The 24,923-nt window shown below is 38.5% G+C and overlaps 1 protein-coding gene across 1 annotated transcript; it reads right to left on the minus strand.

Annotated features, from left to right (window-relative positions):
• Positions 1–5,440: 5,440 nt before the first annotated feature.
• aqp4 (aquaporin 4) lies at positions 5,441–14,659 on the minus strand. The gene is made up of 5 exons (XM_058378677.1): positions 14,501–14,659; positions 12,162–12,591; positions 10,490–10,654; positions 9,298–9,378; positions 5,441–8,653 (listed from the first exon to the last, which is right to left on the minus strand). Exons 1-5 carry the CDS (start codon positions 14,545–14,547, stop codon positions 8,381–8,383), a joined length of 996 nt encoding a protein of 331 aa, XP_058234660.1. The 5' UTR covers positions 14,548–14,659; the 3' UTR covers positions 5,441–8,380.
• Between the last annotated feature and the right edge of the window lie 10,264 nt (positions 14,660–24,923).

Here is a 24,923-nt window from a genome sequence, read left to right on the forward strand (position 1 = left end):
TTTTCTTTTATGAAACAGGCGCCCTCCTCCATCCCGGCTTGCTGTGATGAGTTGTGATGGAGCGCTGCCCGAGGCTGTTCCTGCGCGCAGAGGGAACCGAGCAGATCGCATCAGCTATCGCACACACACACACACACACACACACACTCGTCGTATTCTCCTGGTGAGGACCTTCCACTGACATAATTATTAGTGCATCAAATTATGCTGAACCTAAATCTAACCACACTCTTAACCTCAGGATTTTTTTTAGCAGTCAAATGTCCCCATAAGGTCAAATCTATCAGATATTCCTCTTTTTGTGGAGCCAATTGTTTGCCACCATAATAATTTACACCCCCTAACATACACACTCACACTGCAGTCTTGTCATTTTATTAGTTTTTACACAAATGACCCAATGATTGGACATGGTGGCACCATTTACTAAATTATAAACATTTTGCAAATATATTAATTTTACTTTTGTCATGACCTTTCGACCTTAAAATAGACAGAATTTTTTTTTTTCTGAAAATAATCAGTGCATATAAAACTAATAAATGCAAGTTTGGATCCTTTCTCATTCACTAACACAGGGACAATCCAAAGAACTCTAAAGTTTGAGACTCAAGCCTTCATTTGTTTCTTAATTTATTTTTGTTGAAACACACTAAAGTACATTCCATTCCACAAAAAAGAAACAGAGACATACAGTTCCTCCAAGAATTCTTAAAGCTATTTTCAAAATTTGCATATTTTCACAGAAAACTACTTGAATTGTTGAAATTTTAAGCACGTCTTTTAAACTCCTACCAGTGAGGACACGTCTGTATTAACTTTCCATGATAGCTATACTTTTGCCCAATGTAGGCTATATGGATAGGCTCCAGCAGACCCCTGTGACCCTAATTAGGAATAAAGCGGGTATAGACAATGGATGGATAGCTGTACTCATGTTTGACACAAAGAATTCTAAGAGAGCTGAATGTGTTGTGATGATGTCACACAAAGCATCTTGTCCCACATCTGTGGAAAACCTGTAGTAAGCTCCTCTGGGTATCGTGGAGTTTCTTGATTTTGTGTTAATTTCTGCAAAATCATAAAATCCTGGAGGAACTGGATACACCTATGAAATAAGTGCACACTGTACAATTACTGCCTGTAGGCCATATTTTGACATGAACTACTTCTGATCTTGCAGGCTGTGGGTATTTAGGCTTAGTTCCTCAGCCACTGGGTTAACCTTCCCTTTTCCCCTCAGGTATTTATTAAAATTTCAATCTTAATCACTCCATTTAAATTTACTGGACAGAACAAAATGTCAGCAGTTAATCTGCTTGAAATATTAATTCTCACAGGTAATTATTGAGGATGCTCTCTGTATCAGTGCACAGATGAGACTGTCTAAACTACTGAAAGTCTGCAGAAGACTCTCAGTGTGTGTGTGTGTGTGTGTGTGTGTGTTTCTATTGCCCATATCACTTCACTTATTATTATACACATTTAAATTACAATTCTACAAACACAAAAATCTAAATAGCAAGTGCAGAAAAAAAGAAAGCTTGATGTAAAAGCAGCTGGAGCCAGAGCCTGGAGCCAAACCTTCATCACAATCAACAATCTCAGGAGATATGAACATTCATGCAATCTCATGCTGTAGTTGTATTTAATACCAAGCAGCCCAATAAATATTCATATAGAGTAATCAAAGGGAGGAAACATCAGAGATGGCTGTATCAGTGTGTTCATTCACTATACATTCCTCCAATTAATTTGCAGTTAGTTTTTACAAATAATGCTCATTAGTTGTAGACCATCAAGTCCTAATAAAGTCCATAAGAAACAGGATTAGATGAAAGTTAGGCCAATGCCTGAAAACCTTACATTGATCAGAAATATTTTGTGCAGATTATGTATAAAGAGCTGCTTCACGAGTTTAATCAAACAGCAGTGAATGGATGCTGTAGAAATTATAACGGCATAATAGATGCCCAGTTGCTTGCATCTATAAGGGTTGAGCAATGAAACTTGTGTCGCTTATTTGACAGTGTCTGATGTCAATTGTTTAAAGCACTATACAAATAAAATTCGCACTTTACTGGCCAATCTATACTGATTTCACATTCCATAAGAGCAGATTGTGAAGGTTGAATTAGCAGAGCAATAACACAGCTGAATATAAAATATCACAATCCATACAACATAATGGAAGAAATGATCAGAGTTCAATAGAGGACAAATTGTTGGTGTGCATCTCACTGGTGCATCTGTGACCAGGACAGCAAGTCTTTGTGGTGTAACAAGAGCCAGGGTATCAGGGTAATGCCGTCATACCACCATGAAGGACAAACCACACCCAACTTGTCCATGCAAGAGTCTGAACTGTCTGAAAGCGATGTCTGGTAACCTAATGTACTTCATAACCTCCAGGAAAGTTGCGGTGAGAGTTGTTGTTGTGTGCCCAGAGTGATGGTTTGGGCTACAATATCAATATAATAGGCCCACTACCAGTGCTAAATGGGCATGTCAGTGCCAATGTCTACCCAACCATTCAGATGGACCATGTGCACTCAGTGGATCAAACATTGTACCCAAAATGTGGTGCTGTGGATGAGGATGATAATGCACCAATACACGCAGCAAGAGTGAGTCAGGAAATGTTTTCCTACACCAGCATCACCTAGTGACCTGGCCAGTGTTCAAGAGGAATGGCTCAAAATCCCTCTGGTCTCCATGCAGGACTTGTATCTGTCCTTCGCAAGATGAATTGATGCTGTTGGCTGTAAAAGGAAGCCCTAGACCATTACTAATAAGTTATTGAGCTCTAAATCCAGGTGTTTGTTCAAGTTTCATTGAATGCCTTCACTTCTTGGGACCCAAAACATTTGACATTTTCACCTCTCAATAATGTATGCCCTAAATATGAGTCAAAATCCCATCGTAAATAATTTAGATGTAAGCTAATGTTGATTTATTTAGGAGGGCGAGAGCCGTCAGGCAGGCCTCAGGTTCTGAAATGTGTTTTCAAGTAGGACAGAGGCAGTCGACTCCGTAATAACATTTGGATCGTTTTATTATGGCTTACGGCTCAGTTCATTTCGTCCCCTCACTATCTGCATGAAATTGTTTGATTCTCTGCATGAGAAGATGTCACACACAAACACACACTCTTTGTGTGCCTACACACTCATGCAAATTAACTCTGCTCTCCTAATGTGCAAAGAATCTTAAGCGACCCAGGCCAAAAGTACATATAAGGTATGCTAAGTCTCTTGTACAAGCACCACTTAATGCATCACAACCTGGAACGATGTGGATTGTTTATGAAAATACTTTCAGAATAGTAGAAGGTTGCACTGGAGCGTAGGATAGATAAATAGAATGAGAATTGAAAAGAAGGAGGAGAAACAGAGTGCAGCAATAATAGAAAGATGTGGCTTGTTTAAGTGACAGTAATATAGGTAATGTCTAGCAAGCGAAAAAAGCGAGAAAGCGAGCAGTTGTGGACAATTCCATAACAACATTTAGCTTCACGGAGTGTGTTATAACTTATATACAACTTAAACATACTCTACACTCAGTGACCATTTTAAGATGTGTCTAACATATACATACAATTACTGGCCTGTTTATGAGGTAGACTTACCATATATGGGGCACTGAAATGGTAAGGGAAACTGAAAATGATTATTTTCTACAGTATACTGGTATTTAGAAATTTCAGTGTAAGCAAATGATTTATTTTATCACCTCAAGTCTGATATAAAATGAACCAGTACACTGCTGGCTTTCAGTCTGAGACGTGTTTACCTCTGTTGGGACAAATTTACACAGAATTTCAATGGTTAAATATAACAGCTTCAGATTTTCTACACTTAGGAACTAGCACCTCTGAGAGAGCATGGATTTGATATCAACATCTACACTGGATATGCTTTTTTTTTTTTTAATTTTTTTTTCTATAAATATATTACCCCTAGTAGGCTAGGTAAAAACAGAGATTCTTATGAAGCACTTTATAAGTTCTACTCATAAAGTCCTTATAAATTCTTAAAGTCCTGAGTGTCTACTTTCATATGAGCCATTAACCACCGCTGTGCAGTGGGACATGACAAAGACATTTTTTGGCCTCTGGTAAAAAGAGTTAAACCGTAGCCTATATAGCTGAGAAAACCTTCCTATACAGCAGGCTTGTTTACATTTATGTGGGTCATTTCAGTCATTTTATAGACACTCTCCAACATCCCTTCACTCTGGCCCATCTCACTCTCAAATCAGCAAGCTCCCATCACAGCCAGGTACATCTTCCTAATTGTTCTTTCGTTTTAAACATTAAAAAACGAATATTTTTCATCCTTTTCTTTTTGTTTAATGAGTATTAGATGGAACCTGATGAATGTGTAATGATAATGTGTTCTATATTTTTGGTGTATAAAAACAAAAGGCCACTTCACCACCTGGTTTAAGTTTCATGCATAGACTGTAAAGATGGCTACCCCTATATGATCTTTAGTAATAAACACAGTTTATTAGGTATTCAGAATAGGGTGATGCTTTAACTGGGTCTGATATGATCTTGTTTTCTAGCCTAGAGTCAGTAATTGTAGGTGTGAAATAAGAAGTCCATGCTGCTATGCACAAGATGTCAGTCTTCCTTTTACTCCATCAAGCAAAGGTAGGAGACCATGATAGAACCATCTCAGATCGGATGTTATTTTGGAAGTAGATTATTTCTATAACATGTCAAGGTCTCTACAGAGATTAGAATGTTCTGCTGTACAAATATTCAGTTTGTGGTGGTCATATTGTGACCCTTAACCTTGGTGAAGGTTTGTTATAGTGTCGCTTAGTTGCTCAGATGGTCAGAATGCTGGAAGAACAGAAGTGTAAGTGCACCTTTCATTCCATTTCCATTTCCACATCCTTTCGGTAATTCCTGACGCAACAATGGCATATATGTTAGTGATGTCTGCCCTCTACTGGAGCGAACTAGTGCAATCCAGCAGCATATCGTTGTCACCTACTGGCCTACCAACTGGCTGAACTACTATATTACTTATTCATGCCACATTAGTATGGTTTTAGAACTGATTCAAGAGACAAAGGTTCTTTAGTCAACACATAATTAACCAAGAAATGTATTATTTTGTGAGGTATCAGGTAACGATAATCAACAGCCTATGAAGAGTAAAAAAATTAAAGAAGACGTAAAAAGTATATTAAAATAAATGAATCTATAAATTCACGCATAATTATTTAATACTATAATTATAATAATAAACAATACATTGGCCCATTCTTACTTTCGGGAAAAAAAGGAACAAAAAAGAATTGCAATATTAAAAAAAAAAAAATTAAGTAAAAAATGAAGTAATAAAAATAAATATAAAAGATTATTTTTAGAAAATAAATTTTTTTTTTAGAAAAATAAAATTGAGTGTGTTCAGTTTCACAGATGTTGCTTTATTTCTATAAGTAAAAAATGTCAGAAGTGTATGTTAAGAAATGAATAGTTTAGTAGACTTCACAAAAATATATATTTCTTTTTGCTGCAAAATAGAGGTACAATGATTTGTCCACAGTTGTATATACAGACTAAGTTGACAGTTCATTGTGAATACAAATTATAGTAACTAATAAATCATAAATCATTCACTGGTCACCACACCAAATGACCATGGTTTATACCTACAGCTATATGTACTACATGACATACTTAACCCTGAACTCCTACTATGAGGAAGAGTAGAAAAGAGCACGAGAGAAAGTAAGGCATTGGGAGTGTCACTGAGGAAGTAAAACTCGGTGCATGTGTGAATTCACTACAGTTACTGGACCACTACAGTTACTGGACTATGAGGTCACTGTAACCAGGACCTCGTAGCCAAAGCACACTGAATACATGAATGGATGGCCACTTTAATAGGAACACATGTACCTCTCTATAAAATTAGGAGTCTATCATGTGTCAGAACACAATGCATAAAATCATGCATATACACGTGAAGAGCTTCAGTTAATGTTCACCTCAAAACACCTGACAGCAACTCAGTACTCAGTAGTCACTTTTTTATAAAAGTGGTGCACAGAAAAGCATCTCAGGACACATTATGCCAAATCTTAAGGCAGATGAGCTACATCATAATGCAGAATACCACATCTGAAGCTACAGTGGGCACCGGTTCACAAAAACTGATCTGTTTAAAAATTTTTTACAGTCCAGATACAGTATGCCTGTGCCCAATGTAGCCCTAGATTCCTGTTCTTGATTTTATGCATTGTGAGCCTCTGAATATGCAGGTGTTCCTATTAAAGTGGCACGTTTGTCTATTTTTATATAATTATCTTGTAAAAGCACTGTACAAGAAGAATATTATTTCAGTGGCTATGCTCTGAGTTCTGATAAATGCATGTGTGTGCTGTGTGTGTGTGTGTGTGTGTGTAAAATTTGTGATTTTTTTGTTGGACAGTCTGTCCAAACCATTAATTTTTTTCATTAAATGCTGACTCTGTACCTCAGTGGGAGGACAACAGCAAGACGTTCTAGATATATATAAATCAATAAGTCAGGCATCTGACCTTGGATAGAAGATCTATAAAGGCAACAAACAGGAAACAGCTCCCTGGTTTCATATCGTAACCTCTGAGATACGAGGCAGGTTACTGACATACTATACACAATTGCCAAATTTTACTCAGGTACACACTGTATGAGTTGGCTAAAATGTAGGTGAATACATACAATGAGTCTGAACCAGTATGGCCCAAATATGCAATGTGGTGTTTCAGTTATGGGCTGTAAAAATGGTTCAGCTGTAAATTTCCATATCATGCCTGAGGCTGAGTTTATACCTATTATTCCACATGGTCAAGTGAAGTGTGGAATGTAGGCCTGTGCTATGCCACTTCTCATACAATATGTTCTCAGGGTTATTGTTCTGGGCCTCCTTGATCATATATCATCCTTTATACTAGATTGCTTCAGCATTTATCCTCACACAGTTTGGATTATTCTTTCACTTGTGCACACATATTTGGGCTTTCTAAGCTCTAACTTAGCATAGTATACCAATGCAGGAGAAGAGAAACCAAAGCAAGCCTGACATATTTAACCTAAATTAAACTTAAAGTCACTAAAGGTAGATACACTATATGGCCAAACGTTTGTAGATAACCTATCACAGAACCATATGTGGTTCTTCCACACAATTGTATTGGATATCTGTCTACACTGTACATTGTAAAATGTCAATTTCCCTTCACTGAAAGAAAGTGGCCCAAAGCTCTTCCATGACATTGCCACAGTGCACAAAGAACACATGGTTCGTCACATAACCACGCTTCAACATCTACTGGGAAGCCTTCTCAGAAGAGTGGAGCTTATATAAGGATAAAGAAAATTACATCTGAAATGGGATGTTCAAAAAAAATCACATATAGTTGTGTGATGGTCAGGTACCCATACTCCTTTGGCCTTATACAGTACTGTGCAAAAGTCTTGGGGATGTGCAAAGAAATGCTGTAAGGCAAAAATACCGCCACGAAATGTAGTGTTTCTATATAAAAACCACTTTAAAGAGAAGTAAACAGCAATAAATGGAACAAGGTCAACATTTGGTGTGACGACCCTTTGCTTAAAAAACATAGTCTCACAGTTTCTGCTGTTTTATAAGTAAAAATTAGCTGGTAGGTTTTTCAGGGCATCTTGCAAAACCAAGCACGGTTGATCTGGAGACTTTGACACTGTCACACTTACAGCAAGCATCATTATGGCTAAAAACTGCTTTGTTAGGTAATGTGCTGCTTTCTTTGCTGACATAAACATATTTTCTGTAGCATTTCATTTTGGCTGGAAATCTAAAATGTTTTTTACTATGAATTATTGACAATGTAGACAAAAATCTATGACTTCTTTTACTTTGTAATTTAGTTTGTAGGGTGCATTAGACTTTTTCACAGTACTGTAGTGTATTTTAAAATAAAATAAAATAAAAAAAGGCAGAGCAAAGCGTTGTAATGGTTCACCGCTGTCGGTAATGGTGCTAGCAGGAAGAATTCTCTTTAAACATACTATTTTGCACAGTTCTATGTAATTTGGAACAAAGGCTTGTGCTACTGGATCGTTCAGTTTCCATTTTTGCTAACAAATTCACATTGCTTCGACGTCCTGCTGTGGATAATTACATGCTTTCGTGCTGAAACAGAACATGAGCTGTACAGTACAGTATGAATGAGTGTGACTTTTTACAGAACATGTGAGGCAATCATTATCTGCTTGGTGTTTCAGGTCCCTTAACATAGACACACACACACACGTCTATATCAGTTCGGTCTCTTTGAGCTGGCTGGAGGTGTCGTGTATAGAGCTCAGCTCTTCTTCCTCAGTGCACCTTAATCGTCATACAGAGGACAGGACCTCACCGGCTGCCTCTCTCTCCTTTCTCTCAGCACGCTCCACATCCATTACTGTGAACGTAGGCTGCTTGATCATCAGCTGAGCTTGTTCACTGGAAAAAGTGCCTGGCTCCATGCCTTCGTACTGAGCAGTTGGGAAGGAGGTCCTAGAGATGACACTGGCATAGCGTTTTTTCAGATCCGGGTCAGGACAGAACAGGTACTCATATAGAGCTGCTGCCAGGACTCCTCCCATTAATGGACCTAACCAGTACACCTGTGAGACAGAGAGAGAGAGTGAGAAAAATGTCTTGATTTTCAAGAACACAGTGATATTTGTGCTACAGTATTAGACAAATCTTTAAGGCTTACACTGATTTATAAGTATACTGCTCTTATATCTGAAAACTTACAAACAATATTGATACAAACATTAACTTTCAGGTCAACTAGCAGGTATTTCTCAGGTATCACCACTAGTCTATCTGGCCTCCATGTAAAGCAATACTATTTACACATTTCGTCTTGAAAGGACCGGTTACTGTGAAGTATATGGACAGATGAAAATCATAAATATTGGACTCTGCCCCCGAAAAAAGTCCTTGAGAATAGCTCCTAAAGCATTGCTTTATATTACTTTGCCTTCTACCACATCCTTTTCTGAGGAAGTCATTATCACTGACCTTCACTGTCAAAAGGATGGCCTCAAAATAGAAGCTTTCTGTTCAGCTTTACTCCTCTCCTGAGTGTAACACTCTCCGACAGAAGCTCAGCACACCGCACATACATATGCCTCAGATCCTTATGTAACAGAGGGTGTCCTCAAAATGTCTGCATGATGAATTTACCTCAGTCCAACCTTTACTATAGTACCTCATGCTGACAGACCAAATAAAAAAGAAATAGAAATATTTGACACACCCAGTGGTTTTCCCAGTGTCCTGTGATGACAGCAGGACCAAATGAGCGAGCAGGATTCATACTGGCACCAGTGTAGGGGATCTGTTGGAACACACAAACACACACACACGGCAGATTTAGTAGAAGAGAATGACAACACTTGAGCTCCTTATCTCAAACACTTAACAGGGTTATAAAGGTGTAATTGTCTATACAAAGATAGTGTGTGTACTTTCAATAAATCTGCCCACTAGATATTAACATTCATAAGAATATTTTTCTAAAGATTTCATAAGAAGTCTAATAATCCTCACTAATATCTGTTAGCAGATCCATTTACTGTATATTGCTTCTTATCCACAAAAAAGAAGAATATAATTAGCAAAATATTAAACTGTAATGGGGGCATGAAATGTTAAACTATATAGGAAATGGTACAAAGCAATAATACAACTTTATTTAATATAACAAATACATGTTTTGTTCCAATCTACAACCGGTTACAGGAATCTGTCACATTACAGCCATGAGTGGATGCTTTATTGAGGCTCATATGAATCACACTTGCTTGTAGTGTTGATTGTACCCATGGAGTACAAAAATCTGTTGTTTGTTGTAAATAAAATTTGTGATTTTGAACAATATGACAGCTAAATGACAGCTAAACTAAAGAAACTGTGGTACAGATTCCATATTGTGGATTTAGCAATGTTGTGCGACTCTTGAGAGTCTAATAACCAACAAAATACAGGAAATAAATCCATTTCTATAATACAGTCTGTTTAATCCTGCTACGCCAGTACATAAAGAGCAAATCGAGGACACCCTTCATCCTTAGCAACACCCTTAGGTGCGGCAAGCACACATCGTATTCTCCTGGGACTTTTTGGCATAAAGCTGATATCAACACTTGGCAGCACAGCTAGGTTACAATTCTCCACGGCAGAGCAGTGCTTTGAGACCCGAAAAACACCTGCCACACTCTGACACGGAAAATGCCCAATAGGCTGATGGGCTAAACAGCTATGCATGCTTTACTCACAGAAAAGTTGTAAAATGTGACGCTGTGTGTAACAACGTGATTAGACACGTGCATCTACTTCTCTTCTTTAAAGTGCTGTCTGTAGGTACTTACTGCATAATCCATTATACAGTTCATTGTAATTCCTTCTGCTCTGTTAATTATATGAGTTGATTTAGAAAACTGACTCACAGCAAACAGGTGGCCGATGCACACTGACAGGCCGATAGCCAGTGCTGCTGAGCCCTTCAGGTCAGTGCGCTTTGGGTCACAGGTGGCAAAGATGGTGAAGACAAGCTCAAACGTGATAAAGAGTTCAACCACCAGGGCATGACCGGCAGAGATATGAGTGCTGACCTAAAGGGAAGTAGTACAGCAATTAGGAAGTAAGAAGGAGCTGAGAAAGATTATTAACACATTCCATCTTGAGCGCTGCTGAATATAAAATATTCCCCTTTGTGTGCATAGACTAGACCCGGACCTGCACGTGTTCTCGAATTCATGCCTTCGGGTGTAATGTGCGTACTGTTTCAGCGGGACTGTAAGTAGAGTTTGTGTGTACTTTCCATTATATTGTTAATTAGACAATTCAAAATAGCAAATGATAAAGTATGATAAAGTAGTCTACATCATGCACACATTATTAGCATCTTGTTGTCATATTAAATTGTGCACTCAGTTCACAAAAACTATATTTATACATTTATACATCTGTACTTTAGAAGACAGAATGTGGCTAAATAAAGAGGATGGAAACCATTTTGTTAAATTCATTCATTCATTCATTCATTCATTCATTCATTCATTGTCTTCCGTTTATCCAGAGCCGGGTCATAGGGGCAGCACTCTAAGCAGGGATGCCCAGACTTCCCTCTCCCTCATTTCTAATGATATGGCATAATTACAACTAGGAGGCCTATTTGAGCATCAACATAACGGCAATGTACTAGACTTCCTATTTATACACTATATGGCCAGAGGTTGTGTATGAGGACTTGACTATGCTACAATATTAATGCTTTTTGAGCTTTCTACTCCAAAGGAATTGAATTAACATGGAGTTGCACCCCCTTGTTATAATACACTCCACTCTTCTGGGAAGGCTTTCCACTAGATGTGGGTTGTGGAGATTTGTGTTCATTCAGCTACAAGAGCATTAATAATATCAGCCACTGATGTTAGTTGAGAAGGTCTGTGTTCCAGATCCTCCCAAAAGTGTTCAGTTGGGTCAAGGTCAGGGCTCTGTGCAGGACACTCAAGTTTTTTCACTCCAACCTTGCAAACCATGTCTTTATGGATTTCACTTTGTGTTCAGGGGTTCAGTGTTTTTCAACCTAATCTGTATTCACTGCATCTGTAGCCTATGTGCCTATGAGTTTTATTTCCCTGGACTAAGAATTAAACTGAAAAGCAGATCAGTTGAAACTCACTTATAATGGATGTCTAAGGGCAGTTTTAAAAAATCTGTCAATAACCACAGGAATAAGAGACTAACATGAACAGAAAACGTCTATTCTTATTCTCTAAGAGAAATAAATAAATCAGCAATTCTTGTTACTTATGTTTTCCCCAACGGTTTTCTTGTACTGATGCAGAAATCAGCCTCAAACTGATGCAATACGTGTATAATGAAATATGCTGATGAAATCGTAAAGAAATTTGTTGTTTAAACTACACAAAGACCCTAATTTACTGAATACCTTTGATTAAAAATGAAATCTTTTAATATTTTACAAAAACATGCTTCGTAAATCCATTTATCACATAATCAGGATAAAATAGACAGAAATGGGACTGTAAAGCTTTCTAATTCAGCATGCTTCTCTTATATACAATCATGTATACCATATACAATCTAACTGACCGAGGTGACCCCTAAGTTCCCTCTGACAGCAGGAGGAGTCACACCATACAGGATAGCTGCTCCCACGATTGCCCCGAGACACTGTGCTCCCAAATAGAAAATGCCCTTTGCCAGACTCAGCTTGCGGGTGGCCACCATGGCCACCGTGACGGCCGGGTTGATGTGAGCGCCGCTGATTTGGCTGAAGCACTGGACGAGCGTGGCTATAGACAAGCCAAAACAGAGAGAGATGAGAACGAGGTCAGGAGGAGGAGGAGTGCTGTCACTTGTGGTTGCTGCCCAGTTGATAGTGGACCCCAGACTGAACAACACAAATATCAACATGGCCAAAAACTCTGCAGACACACCTCGCCAAAAACCCTTAGTCCATACCCCCTTAAAGGCAGCCATAACGTGATCACATGTGCAGGGGCACGATGGCACACACCTCCTGAGAGAACAGAGAGACAGGGAGAGAAGGATAAAGGTTTTTGTACATGAAACACAATTAAATAATTGTTTATTGTTGTGTCTATTTAAGACTCTACTCTTAGTATGCAAATAGTTTTTAAATGCAGTTGGTTTAAAGAATAAATCTATAGTAATTTTTGTAGTGTTGGCTTAGACATGAATAAAATATCTCTACTCTAGAGAGTTGCAGCCAGTGACTATCCATCCATGTTTCTGTACCATTATCCTACACAGCATACTGAGGGCACAAGATTAAATCTGTATTCACTAGGGGGCAGAAGTGGAACAAAACATCCATGGTCAGCACAGGAATATTTTATATGACTACTTGACCACCTGATGTTACAGCATGCTATAACACCCCCAGTGTTGGTATTTCCCATTGTGGACATAAAGTATTTATTTATGAGGATATACACATAAACAACATTAAGGAAATGTGCAGCAGCCCTTTTACATAGACACTGTTAAAAGCAAATAACTTTATTATTGATATAATATATAATATTTATTTATTAAGAAACAAGATATAGTTATCACTGAAAAAGAGAAAAGGTCAATCTGTAAACACATAACGTTTCACTTTTTTTTTTAGCTTGTATATATTAATAAAAATGATAGATAGATAGATAGATAGATAGATAGATAGATAGATAGATAGATAGATAGATAGATAGATAGATAGATAGATAGACAGACATATACCACAGTATCCATCTATTTTCTATACCGCTTATCTGACACAGAGGAACTGGGTGAACCTGGAACCTATTCCAGGGCACAGGGCAGGGGAAACCCTAGACAGGGTGCAAACCCATTGCAAGGCACAATTAGTGATGCCAATGGCCAACATATACTGTAACAGTCAGCCTACAACACAAGTCTTTGGTCTTTGGAGGAACGCTGAGAACGATCAAAACCCCTGATGCTTGTGGAGAACATACAAGGGCAAAGGCAGGAATCAAATCCCCAACCCTGGGGGTGTGAGGCAAACATGCAAACCACTAAACCACCTATTACAATATCTAGGTCTTAGAAAAGCATTTGACACAGCACAAATATTATACCGGCATGCCCTATATGCTTTCAAGTCTGTATGTTACTATTATTTATTCCTTCTGTCTGCTATTGTTTCTTACGTCTTCTGTTATGGTGAGGGGCATGATTGGCTGGTCAAGCCTCAACAACTCAACTCAACAACTCACCTCGCAAATAACATGGAATATTCTTGAATGGTTTCCCATAAACATATACGGTAGAGGTGTGTTATTATACCACCTGCAAATCTCCAGTAATATGACATCTACAAATGTTTCATAAACAAACAAACAAATAAGTCTAGCTCACATGCTCATTGTCAGCAGACCTTGAACTTTTGGGAACTCAAGGTCCCCTTCCAATGTGAACCCCCCCCCCAACTTATGATCATTGTACAGAATTATTATATTAATATAGTGTGTTCAAAAGAAAAGTTATATTAGGCAAAAACATCACATCCAAAAACCAGATCCACTGTGATGCACTAATTATCAGCATTATTCCTTATAGTTTTTATTTATCTATAAAATTAAAAATTCCAAATCAGACAGATGCTACTTATATGTTATATGCATATATTTATATATAAAGGCTTTAAAGTATTTTTTTCTTATAAGTGTAAAGGCTTGAACTTTGATAGCAGCTGATGATGAGCTCCTGAACATTCTTAGTTATTAAAAATACAACTCATATCCTACGAGATTGTATGATTGTATTTTTTCCCCCCTAAAAGATCGACCAGTTATTGTAAAGCATGGCATAGTACTGAAGGACAATAAGTTTTACACTAAACAAAAAACACAAAACACAAACACAGGCTACTTTTTGGTGTAAAGTGCAAACAGACTTACCGAAAACGACCGCAAATTTTGTTTTCGTCAGAAAACTCCTCTTTCATCCCTTGGTAAGCAGCATTCTCTTTATAAGAACATGTAAAATAAAAATACAGCTCAATAAATCAAATGAATCTGCTGATGATTTTACTGAGCGCAAGGGATGTGACCAGAACGCGCGCGCTCTCTGGTTTCTCCTGTGTGCGCGCTCATGTGCGAGGGCGCGTTCGAGCGCGCGCGTTTTTAATCGCAGCAACAGACTCACCGCTCAGTTGCCATTCAATCTAATTATCTAGAAACTTCATGTGCGTTATTGCACTTACAGAACTCGTATTACGAACATAACTTGGGTTAATAAAATGATAAAAAATGACAAACATTTTTTTATTGTCATTGTTAATGACTGTGCCAAGGCCACTCTGTACTTTCCAATGAAAAACACCTCAGGGGGGCTAGCAGTCCTCAGAGAGAGAGAGAGAGAGAGAGAGAGAGAGAGAGAGATAGGCTGATGTTAATTATGTCTCCATGAATTTTTTGTTATGGGAAAGACCCTGATTGCAATTTCTCTTACCGCAGATTAATGTAATGTGGTATTCATGAATTTGGATTGAAAAAAGAAAAACATGTTTAAATTGCTTATTTTAATTATGTTTGTAGCATTTAATAGATGCCGGTATTTATACAGATTTACAGACTCATTCAGGCTCGCGCTAGATCACTTGATCAGGGATAAAAATACCATTGAGAAACATTAAAAATAAACGCAATTTTTTAAATATTATTATCATTATTCGAAATAATGACTACATTAAAGATATTTAATAAGTAATGAAGAAAGCAAAAACACAAACCCATAAATAAATAAACTAATAAAACTAATCATTTAAATGTGACAGAATAAATGAAACTGTATAAATGGAAGATGAGCTTTTCTGTCTGTGAATTGCATGGAAACAAATGCCCCAGCTAAAAGAAGCCAAATTAAGCCCTTTAATAATTAATTGATTGACTGATTGATTAAATACATTATTAAAACTTCTTACTGGGATAGAAAAAAATAGAAATAGCCTTTATTTGTCACCTATACAATACAGGACAGTGAAATTCTTTCTTCGCATATCCCATCCTAGGAGGTTGGGGTCAGAGCGCAGGGTCAGCCATGATACAGTGCCCCTGGAGCAGAGAGGGTTAAAGGCCTTGCTGAAGGGCCCAACAGTGGCAACATGGCGGTGCTGGGGCTTGAACCCCCAATCAAAATAACTTTCACATATACCCTGATTTTTCATTTCAACATTTCATGCTTTCAGTTGAACTTACACTGTGTGAGAAATTATGTTGCACATTACACATGATCATCGTACGCAATTAATTCGATTTTTTCGTTTCAACTAAATGACAAATGAGGCTTAATATTTTGTATGCAATACTCATACTAGCTTCAAACTTCATACATACTAACTTATTCCTTTCAGAATCCCTTGCTGCAAAAAATGCTTGATTTTTGCAGAAGCTTTTCTTTTCCCTGAAAAAATCATGACTACTTGATTTGGTGCAATCACATTCACAGGATTCTCTTTTTTAAAACTCCTTCCAGTGCAGATGTCTATGTAAGTCTCGAAGAGGCTGATTTATGTGTCGTGATCACATCAGTTGAAGCATTTTGGCTCAAATCTGCTAAAAATTTGCTGTCATTTTGACAAAATTCAAGCTCCTCCAAATTTAGTGGATTTTCGTGCACTCAGTTCTGTGATCGCAAAATTCATGAAATCCAGGAGGGACTGAACTATTAGCACTACAAATCTATCCCATTGCTGTATACAAGACAGGAAAATTCCTGTGCTGAACTGCCGAGGCATATAAAGCCGAGGCATATAAACATAGCACAAGACGATACAAGTAGTATTGTTAGGAAAGGAAGATCTGCCTTTCCACAGAGCTGAGGAGGATTAATGAGTGTTAGGAAACGCCAGAGGGTCACTGACCATGAATAACCAGAGCATCGCATTTAGAGAATTAGAATTGGCTTTGAATTGGAAGTAGAATTAGCGAAACTAAATACAATTTAAATGCAGGTAATGTGCAAGCGGAGTAGCAAAAATGGCACAAGTTAACAAGTAAAGTAGATTTCTTCATATCCCTCATGCCTGAAGCGAGAGTTCCTGTCCGGCAAGGCAAAGTTTTGAAAAACTCTTACGCTAATCAGCAGCACATTTAGCTGTAAAATCATTGCATCTCTCTTTGCATTTAAACCTTTTAGAAAACTCTAGTTGGCTACACACTTACTAGGCAGCTCCATGCAGTGCTTGCTGTATATAATTTTTACACACGAAATTTTAACTAAGCAGCATGAGTTTGTGGCCTGATGCTATTATGTTCTCATTATCAGAATGCTTGCAAACAAGTCCCGCGTTGTGTACGTAGGCAATCCTGAATCTTCACGCAGGCTTAGGCAATCTGAATATTTGTTCTAATGAACTTCTTTGCCCACATTGTTCTCCTTCTCTTTGCAGAAGAGACACAAATTATCCTCTAACCTCTCTATTTTATCATAACACAAAAAAGATTTGAACACCCTATCAACTCATTAGCCATTGTCCTGGAATGCAGGATTCAGTATTATGCAATCATTATATAAAAAGTCTTGGCCTCTTGGGGAACATGGTTGATTGTCTTCAGTGAGGTGATATGTGGGTCAAAAAGAAATTTTCAGAACAGAACAAAGTAATAAAGCTAACGTTATGCCATAGAGATGAAAGTGAACTATTGTTTTGAGTGATTATTTTCAAGTTCTCCTTACTGTTGTATGGATCTTGTGGTGTTACTTCTCTTCTTTTTCTAAATTGATTCTATGTTGTTAATGTGTATTCGTGTGTAATGCCATGAACATCCCATACAGTGTGTATTACAAAATACCTTGCGGCCTGGGTTCCTGAGATTAGTATGGTTCTAAATCCTCTGACTTGGATAAAGAAAATATTGAATATGATGAAGACGAATGAATGAATAATATTTATTGTAAAACGAGCAACCTTTAGCCGAAAGAACATTCAAAAATTTTCACTTTTATACTGATGAGGATTTTGAATTGATGATGTTATTTGGCTCGACAAGTTCAGTAGCAGACAAATGACACTCCTGAGAACAATAATTATTGTCTACAGCACCACCATCTCAGAGCATATGAAGCTTGCCAGCATAAGTTGGAATAAAATATCAACTTCCCAACCTGTGTGACCCAGAAGTCTCCTGGCTCGGCTGGCATATGCCATCTTTCCAAGTGAGTTAAAATACATTCATAAACTCTGACCGCTACATAATAGACGCTGACCATGGATGGCGTATGGCACCTCTGGGAATTGAACTTGGCATCCAACACTGAGCTCAGACCTCAAGTCTTGGCAGTGTAGAAACACTGCCTCAGTCTCCTGAGGCAAAATGATATCTGCGTTTTCTAGCCAGAATCGGAGAAGTATTCATGGATGCACAGACTCCAGAGCAATTTATACTTGGATGGAAGTTGATTTAGAGGTCATTAAAATATTTGAGCTTACCTGTTTTAGGTGCTTCCCAAATCCCATGCTTATGCACTATTCTACACCATATCCTAGTATAAATAGTATGAGAAGTGTGTTCACACTAAAAAGACAAGAACAAGAACAAGTGCACTTCAGATGATGTTCCCAGATCATGCGATTTCAAGATGGCCAACAACACTTGGGTGAACAGGACATCTTTATAAATGTAGCTTACATTGTGTTTGCTTTTATTTTCCAACTTTTAAATGTTCAGCGTATTCTGCTAAAGCTAGTGACGTTGCATTAGAGTGATTTGACGTCATTTGGCTTTGGCTGGGAAACTGCTTATACTACTAGTTAGCAAAAAATGTTACTGTTCCATTTGAGATGATACTACCCTAAAATTCATACACTAAATGGTAGAGTACATAGTGCATAGAGTAAGTGCAGTACGTCATTTGGGACACAGCTCTTGGGAAGTCTTGCCAATCAGTGTACTGAGTAAGATCTGAGCCTGTTCTTCTGAGTAAACAAGAGTACAACATTGTTTTTTGTTTTGTTTTTTACAACTGACTAAAGATTCTACACATATTGTTTCAGTCGCTTGACCACTGCAACCCTCTCCCTTTGACAGTCTTTTCTTCATGTGCCAGATCTCCTCTGCAGATCATTCCGAATGCTGCTGCTCACCTGGCTCACAACCTCTCAAAGTTTTCTGCTGAAGTCATTCCACTGGCTTCATGTTGCACAAGAAACAAATGCAAAACACTTGTGTTTGTAGTCCAGGCATCAAAGGGTGCTGCACTACATTATCTATGCACTCTGGTTCAGAACTACAGTCTTGCACTCCAGCAAAGGTCTTCAACTTCAGAGCACTTGGCATGTTCTTTTCTGAGGTCTAAACATGCTCGTAATGCAAGATCTCTCTGCTTCAGTGCCAGGGCTTCTCAGTGGTCCAAAACACTCCATCTCCGCTCGCCACTCCCATCTCCATCCTCTGACTTTCTATTTTTTAAAATGATTTTTCTATCCTGTTCATATTAGAATATCATATATCATTTTTCACCCGTCAAAAGCTCATTTGCTGCCTCAGTGTGAGTAAATTCAGATTGAAGATCACATATAAGTAGTCATACCTACCATTTTATCCGTGCACTGAGAGTTAACCCCTCCGTGGCTGGGTTGGTTTCCTGCCCTGGGAATCGAACTTGGGTTGCGGCGGTGAGAGGGATTACTTTGTGCAATATTTAAAAATGTAGAAAAGTTGAGGTCTGAAACTTGTCATGACAATTGGAGTTAAAGTGAGGAAATAAGTTCACATAACTTAACGGGCGATCATGGTTTACAAGCTACTAATTGCTTTTTGTATTGTTTACTCTTCATCTAGACCACTTATGCACTTCTACAGTCTCTTATGTTTTAGGGTATGAGCTTTTGAAGATGCACTACAGGAGCTTCGTCTCGCTGATCCTCCAACTGAAGCTTGAAGCCTGTGTAGAATGATATAGAATGTATTAATAGAAAAATATAAGCCACTGGCAGGTGAAGTACTTGTGTAGTACATATCGAAATGAATTTAAGCACATAACTGTGTGTAGACTTCATATCTCTTTCATTAAACGTAATAAATCCTGAACTGCACTTTTATTGTTATTGAACGAGTCCCCAGCAATCAGTCTGTAATCATTTTAATCAGGACATACAACCTTATTTTATAAGATAATTATACCATTATAGTTGAGACAAAGATGAAGACACAGTCTCCCTATTTATAGTGATTGAGGAAGCGCCGTAAGGGGGCAGCATAACTAATGAATGAATTTGTTTGGCTTTATGAAATAATTATAAGGTTTACCTCTCATTTGCATTTCCGTGCTGCTTCTGAGATTCGAGAGATAGTTTCAGGTAGCAGAATGAATGTGATTTGGCAAATGATTTTGTTCTTGAAAGCGTGAAAGACACTTCCTGTGAGCTTTCCCAAAATGACATACAGGGTTTTTAATGGATCATGCTAAGCGTAATAGGTGCATGAAAAGTTTTACATTTTTTAATTTCCAGCCATGATTTCCTTTTTGAGGTTAATTCTGGATTCGCTCTCTGTCTCTGTGTATCTCTCTCTCTCACTGTTTTGCATATGGATTATCACAGGATATTAAGGAGAGTGTACAAAAAGCAGCTCAAAGGGATCAGTAGCAGGTTAGAGAGGGATTATTCATCTTAAGCCACCATGTCTGTGCATCATTTACAAACTCATTTCAAATGTTGACACCCAGAAGTTTTGACGTTACTGAAATAGACTGTGTTTTAATAAATTGATGGAGGTCAAATGTCCCTGAAATAGGAATAGGAATTTCTTCTTGTGGGTACATTTGGCTGCCCCCCCCCCTTTTTTGCTCCCCATATCTACAGCTGTAAATTAGATGGTTAGATGAGATTATTAGATTATTAGAGGTTAGATTTAGGGATAACACAACATTCATTATCTACATAAATAATTAGCAATGGAAGCTCAGCACAATGAGAGTAAGTGTGTGTGTGTGTATGTGTGTGTGTGTGTGGAGGAGTGTTAATGGGTGGAGGTTGCTTATTGCTTAAAAGGCTGAAATGGTTAAAACAGTGATGCATCTGACTATACTTCGTTTATGGAAAGTACAGTCAAGTAGGAGACATAAAAAAATGTAAAATAGATGGCACACACATGATAACACCACGTCATTATTTTGATCAATTTGCTGACTAGAAAAATGCAGTAAATACACTGTCTCACACCTCCAGGTTTGGGGTTTGAATCCCATCTCCACCATGTGTGCAAGAAGTTTGTGCTTCAGGGGTTTCCTCTGGGTGTTCCAGTTTCCTCCAAAGTCCAAAGACATTCATTAATGGCTGATTGGCATCTCTGAATTGTCCATAGTGAATGAATGAGTGTGTGTGATTGTGCCCTGTGATGGATTGGCACCCCGTCCAAGGGTGTTCCCTGCCTTTTGCCACGAGTCCCCTGGGACTGTGTAATAGAAGTGGTACAGCAAATGGATGGATTTCTATTTTTAGTTAAAGTGGAAAACATTTTGAAACAAAATACAATGGCTCCCGAGATGCACAATAAAAAAGAGCATTTGTCAGGAGATGCCAAGTTCCAGTCCTGATGATGCCATGGCTATCCATCACCGAGAGCACAGAAGTGCAAAGCTGGTCCTCTGAGTCAGTTATTTGGCATTTCTCTTTCCCTCAACTAACTGTGGGCATCTGTGAGACCGCGAATGTGGAAGAAGGGAGTTAGCTTGTTCAGGGAATTGGCAAAAGACCAAACTGGGAGAAAATTGGGCAAAGCCTAAAAGTAGAAAGTAGACAAGAAGAAATGCACAATTAAGCTAGTTTAATTTTTTGTCTTTGAATCGTCTCAGCCATCTCTGAATTCTGTCTGCAGTATGATTCATGTACTAATTGCCTGTTATTAATAAACTAGATTGAATCATCTTAATCCAAATATTTTATGCTCTCTGAAGTTTAGTTGTATGAACCGACCTGCAGGGGACAGCATTACACTTTCAAAGAAAGAAAAAAAGAAAGAGAGAGAGAGAGAGAGAGATCAAGTGTGTGTGTGTGTGTGTGTTGGGGGAGTGGAGGGTATGTTTTATATCATGGTGGGGACCAAATATTCTCACAAGTAAAAGATTTTTTTTTTTAACATAAAAGCTGCAGCTTTTATTTAAAGAAACTAAATGAGCTAAAGGTTCCCTATTGGCTAGGGTTAGATAGAGAGGCATGCATAGCATTAATTAGCCGCCTTAATAAATATGTCAATGGAAGGTCCTCATTAGGATAGCAAGACAAATATGTGTATGAGTAAGAGAGAGAGAGAGAGAGAGAGAGAGAAAGAGTGAGTGAGTGAATGAATGTGTTTGTGTGCATGCATGTTTGTGTGTATATGAAAGAGAGAAAGAAAGAGAGAGAGGGTGTGTGTGTATGAGAGAGAGAGTGTGATGGTGTATGTGTATGAAAGAGAGGGAGAGTGTGTGTGTGTGTGTGTGTGTGTGTATGAGAGGGAAAGAGAGAAAGAGTGGGTGAGGGTGTGTGTGTATGAGAGAGAGAGAGAGAGACAGAGAGAGAGAGAGAGAGTGAGGGTGTGTGTGTATATTAGAGAGAGGGTGTGTGTGTATGAGAGAGTGTGAGGGTGTGTGTGTATGAAAGAATGAAAGAGAGGGAGAGTGTGTGAGGGTGTGTTTGTGTGTGTGTGTATGAGAGGGAAAGAGAGAAAGAGTGGGTGAGGGTGTATGTGTATGAGAGAGAGAAAGAGAGAGAGAGAAAGAGAGAGAGAGAGAAAGAGAGAGAGTGAGGGTGTGTGTGTATATTAGAGAGAGGGTGTGTGTGTATGAGAGAGAGAGTGTGAGGGTGCGTGTGTGTGTGTATGAGAGGGAAAGAGGGAGAAGGAGTGGGTGAGGTTGTGTGTGTGTGAGAGAGAGAGAGAGAGAGAGAGAGTGAGAGAGTATAAAAGAGAGAGAGAGAGAGAGAGAGAGAGAGAGTATGAGAGAAAAGAAAGAGAGAGAGTGAGAGTGTGTGTGTATAAGACAGAGACAGAGAGAGAGAGAGAGAGAGAGAGAGAGAGAGAGAGTTCTTTACACACAGCTAATGCTCTTCAGCAGACCTTTAGAACTAGGGAGACCTTTTTACGGTGAGAGGCTAAATCACGTTCTGAATAATCAGGGATAGAGGCCCAAACATTGAATAATTAAAAAATGCCATAATAAATTATAAAGCGAGTCTGGGTGGAGGATTGAGGGAGCAGGTTACAGCGTACAAATAAGAGCGGTGTTGTATGGGCAAACTGAATAATACCTCTGAACCAACTTTACTTAGCATTGTTAACAAAAGTTCAGGAAGAGCATATTAATACGATTACTTTATTATAACCTACAGCACGACTATTTATAACTATTTACTCACTCTGACCTTCACTTCTGTCTAGCGTCTGACATCCAAGCCAAGTCTATATGCACAAACCTCTCGTATATATATCACGGTGCTTAGAGGCATGTTTTTTAACCCGTACTTAATCATGATGATGATAATATGAATCTAATGACAGTTGACCAACAATCTTGTTGAAATTTCATATTGAGAATGCATTGAATACTTCACAAGAGTTAGGTCACAGTTCTCTTAGTATCACTTACAGTCTGTAAAATAAGAGAAACTTAATCAAACTTAATCATTATGTGTATGCGTGTGTGTGTGTGTGTGTGTGTGTGTGTGACAGAAAGAAAGACCAAGTGAACATGACACTGACAGATGTGGACTTGAGATTTGTGCATTGAAGCACAGAGAGCTCACATCAAGGTGGTGAGAGAAAGAGGAATTCATTTAAATGATAAATGATAACTGCTTACAGTATGCCCTCTACTCTTAAGAGCGCCCAAAAAGCAATAAATCGAGAGGAAATGACTGAAGGGAAAGGGATAATTAAAGGACATTTTGCAGCAAATCATGAATTGAACTGCTTACAGCGAGGAGAAACAACGCAGCAAGCACGGGAGCTTGTATTGTTCACTAACGTCTGTGTGTAATTGATTTTCAGCTTTACAGGAAAACAGTTTGATCAATGTGTTCAACAGTCACACTGAACACTTTCATCAAGCCTTTTTCTCCCCACAAAGCGGAAAATCATTTAAAATAAAAAAGAGAAAAATCACAGATATGCTTATCAGCTTCTGATTTCTTTCTAACTTTGTACCGCCTGCTTGCACGCCCCCTGCTCTCAGTCTGTGCTTGGACTTCTGCCGCTTGACACAAGTCATAATCAAAAAGATTTCCTAGTGACAGAACAAGCTGCTTTTTCCCAGAAGGCTAAGCAGGTGACTGCTGCTGAGGCTGATGTCCTGTTTCCCAGCACCATCATCACTCAGTCTGTCTGTTGTTAGCCTGTCTGTTGCTATGCTACAGAAGGACACTAATGAGAGAGGAAGAGGAAGTCTGTAGGAGGTCCGGAGATAATGAGAGAGAGAGAGAGAGAGAGAGAGAGAGACAGAGAGAGAGAGAGAGAGATTTGGTTGAACTATAGTCAGCCTAAGTTTAAGATATAGCCAGCTAAATAGGAAGTGGAGAAATGTTAGAGTAACAGAGATAAAAGAGAAGCCGGGAGTGATCGTATGGCAGACTGAAGCCAGGGTGTGAACTTCCAGGCTGCTCTGGAGACATAAATGAAACACATGCCACGTATAATGCGACAGACTTGGATTTAGTGAGACATTACGAGATGTAATGAGAAGAAGGGAGTCACACTAATCTCAGTGGGAACAGCAAGGGGTCTTATATAAGCCTTACCAAAAGGGACCATTACCCAGCATGCTCTCTATGTAATGGCATCATTAAATATGATTAAATTAGGAGTAAGAAGTTTTCTGGGTCTGAAACAAATTGGCCAGAGTCGTTACTTCACGCAAACAGGTGATTCAGTAATTCCAGGTCTAGCCTTTAAATAAAAGGTAACTGTCAATTTGCAAAATCTGGTCGCGGCATGCCACAGTTGCTGCTGGCTGGAATTGCTTTGAGTATGATTACAGACAATGTGATGGGAATCAAGTAAACAATACTGAATCATGCCTCCCGGACGATAATGTGTTTGGAAAAATTGGTACCTATTCCTATTCTTGTTCACTGTTACATGTTAATGCTTCATTTTAACCACATTTATGAGGTTAATGTTTGTGAGAAATATGTTTTTAAATTATTGCTTTACTCCCATCAGTGACACTGTGGTTACCGACAATGTGGGATGATAACACCATCATCCCACATAGGGTGTATATTTTTTTCCACTACCGTTCATATTTATATTCATATGTGGCAGACGCGCTTATCCAGAGAGACTTCATCTACCTGGAAAACATACTGTATATTTACACATAGAGTCTAAAAATACCAACAAACAG

The sequence above is a fragment of the Hemibagrus wyckioides genome, linkage group LG25, assembly GCF_019097595.1.
Source record: "Hemibagrus wyckioides isolate EC202008001 linkage group LG25, SWU_Hwy_1.0, whole genome shotgun sequence".
Taxonomy (NCBI): Eukaryota; Metazoa; Chordata; class Actinopteri; order Siluriformes; family Bagridae; genus Hemibagrus; species Hemibagrus wyckioides.

What these genes read in the sequence shown, in the direction of transcription:
- aqp4 (XM_058378677.1), bottom strand. Translation starts at nt 14,547, where the DNA reads ATGAAAGAGGAGTTTTCTGACGAAAACAAAATTTGCGGTCGTTTTCG. An exon ending in GGAACTTAGGGGTCACCTCG is followed by an intron (nt 10,655 to 12,161) that starts GTCAGTTAGATT and finishes ACTTCCCTTTAG; the next exon opens with GTCAGCACTCATATCTCTGC. An exon ending in GACACTGGGAAAACCACTGG is followed by an intron (nt 8,654 to 9,297) that starts GTGTGTCAAATA and finishes TCTGTCTCACAG; the next exon opens with GTGTACTGGTTAGGTCCATT.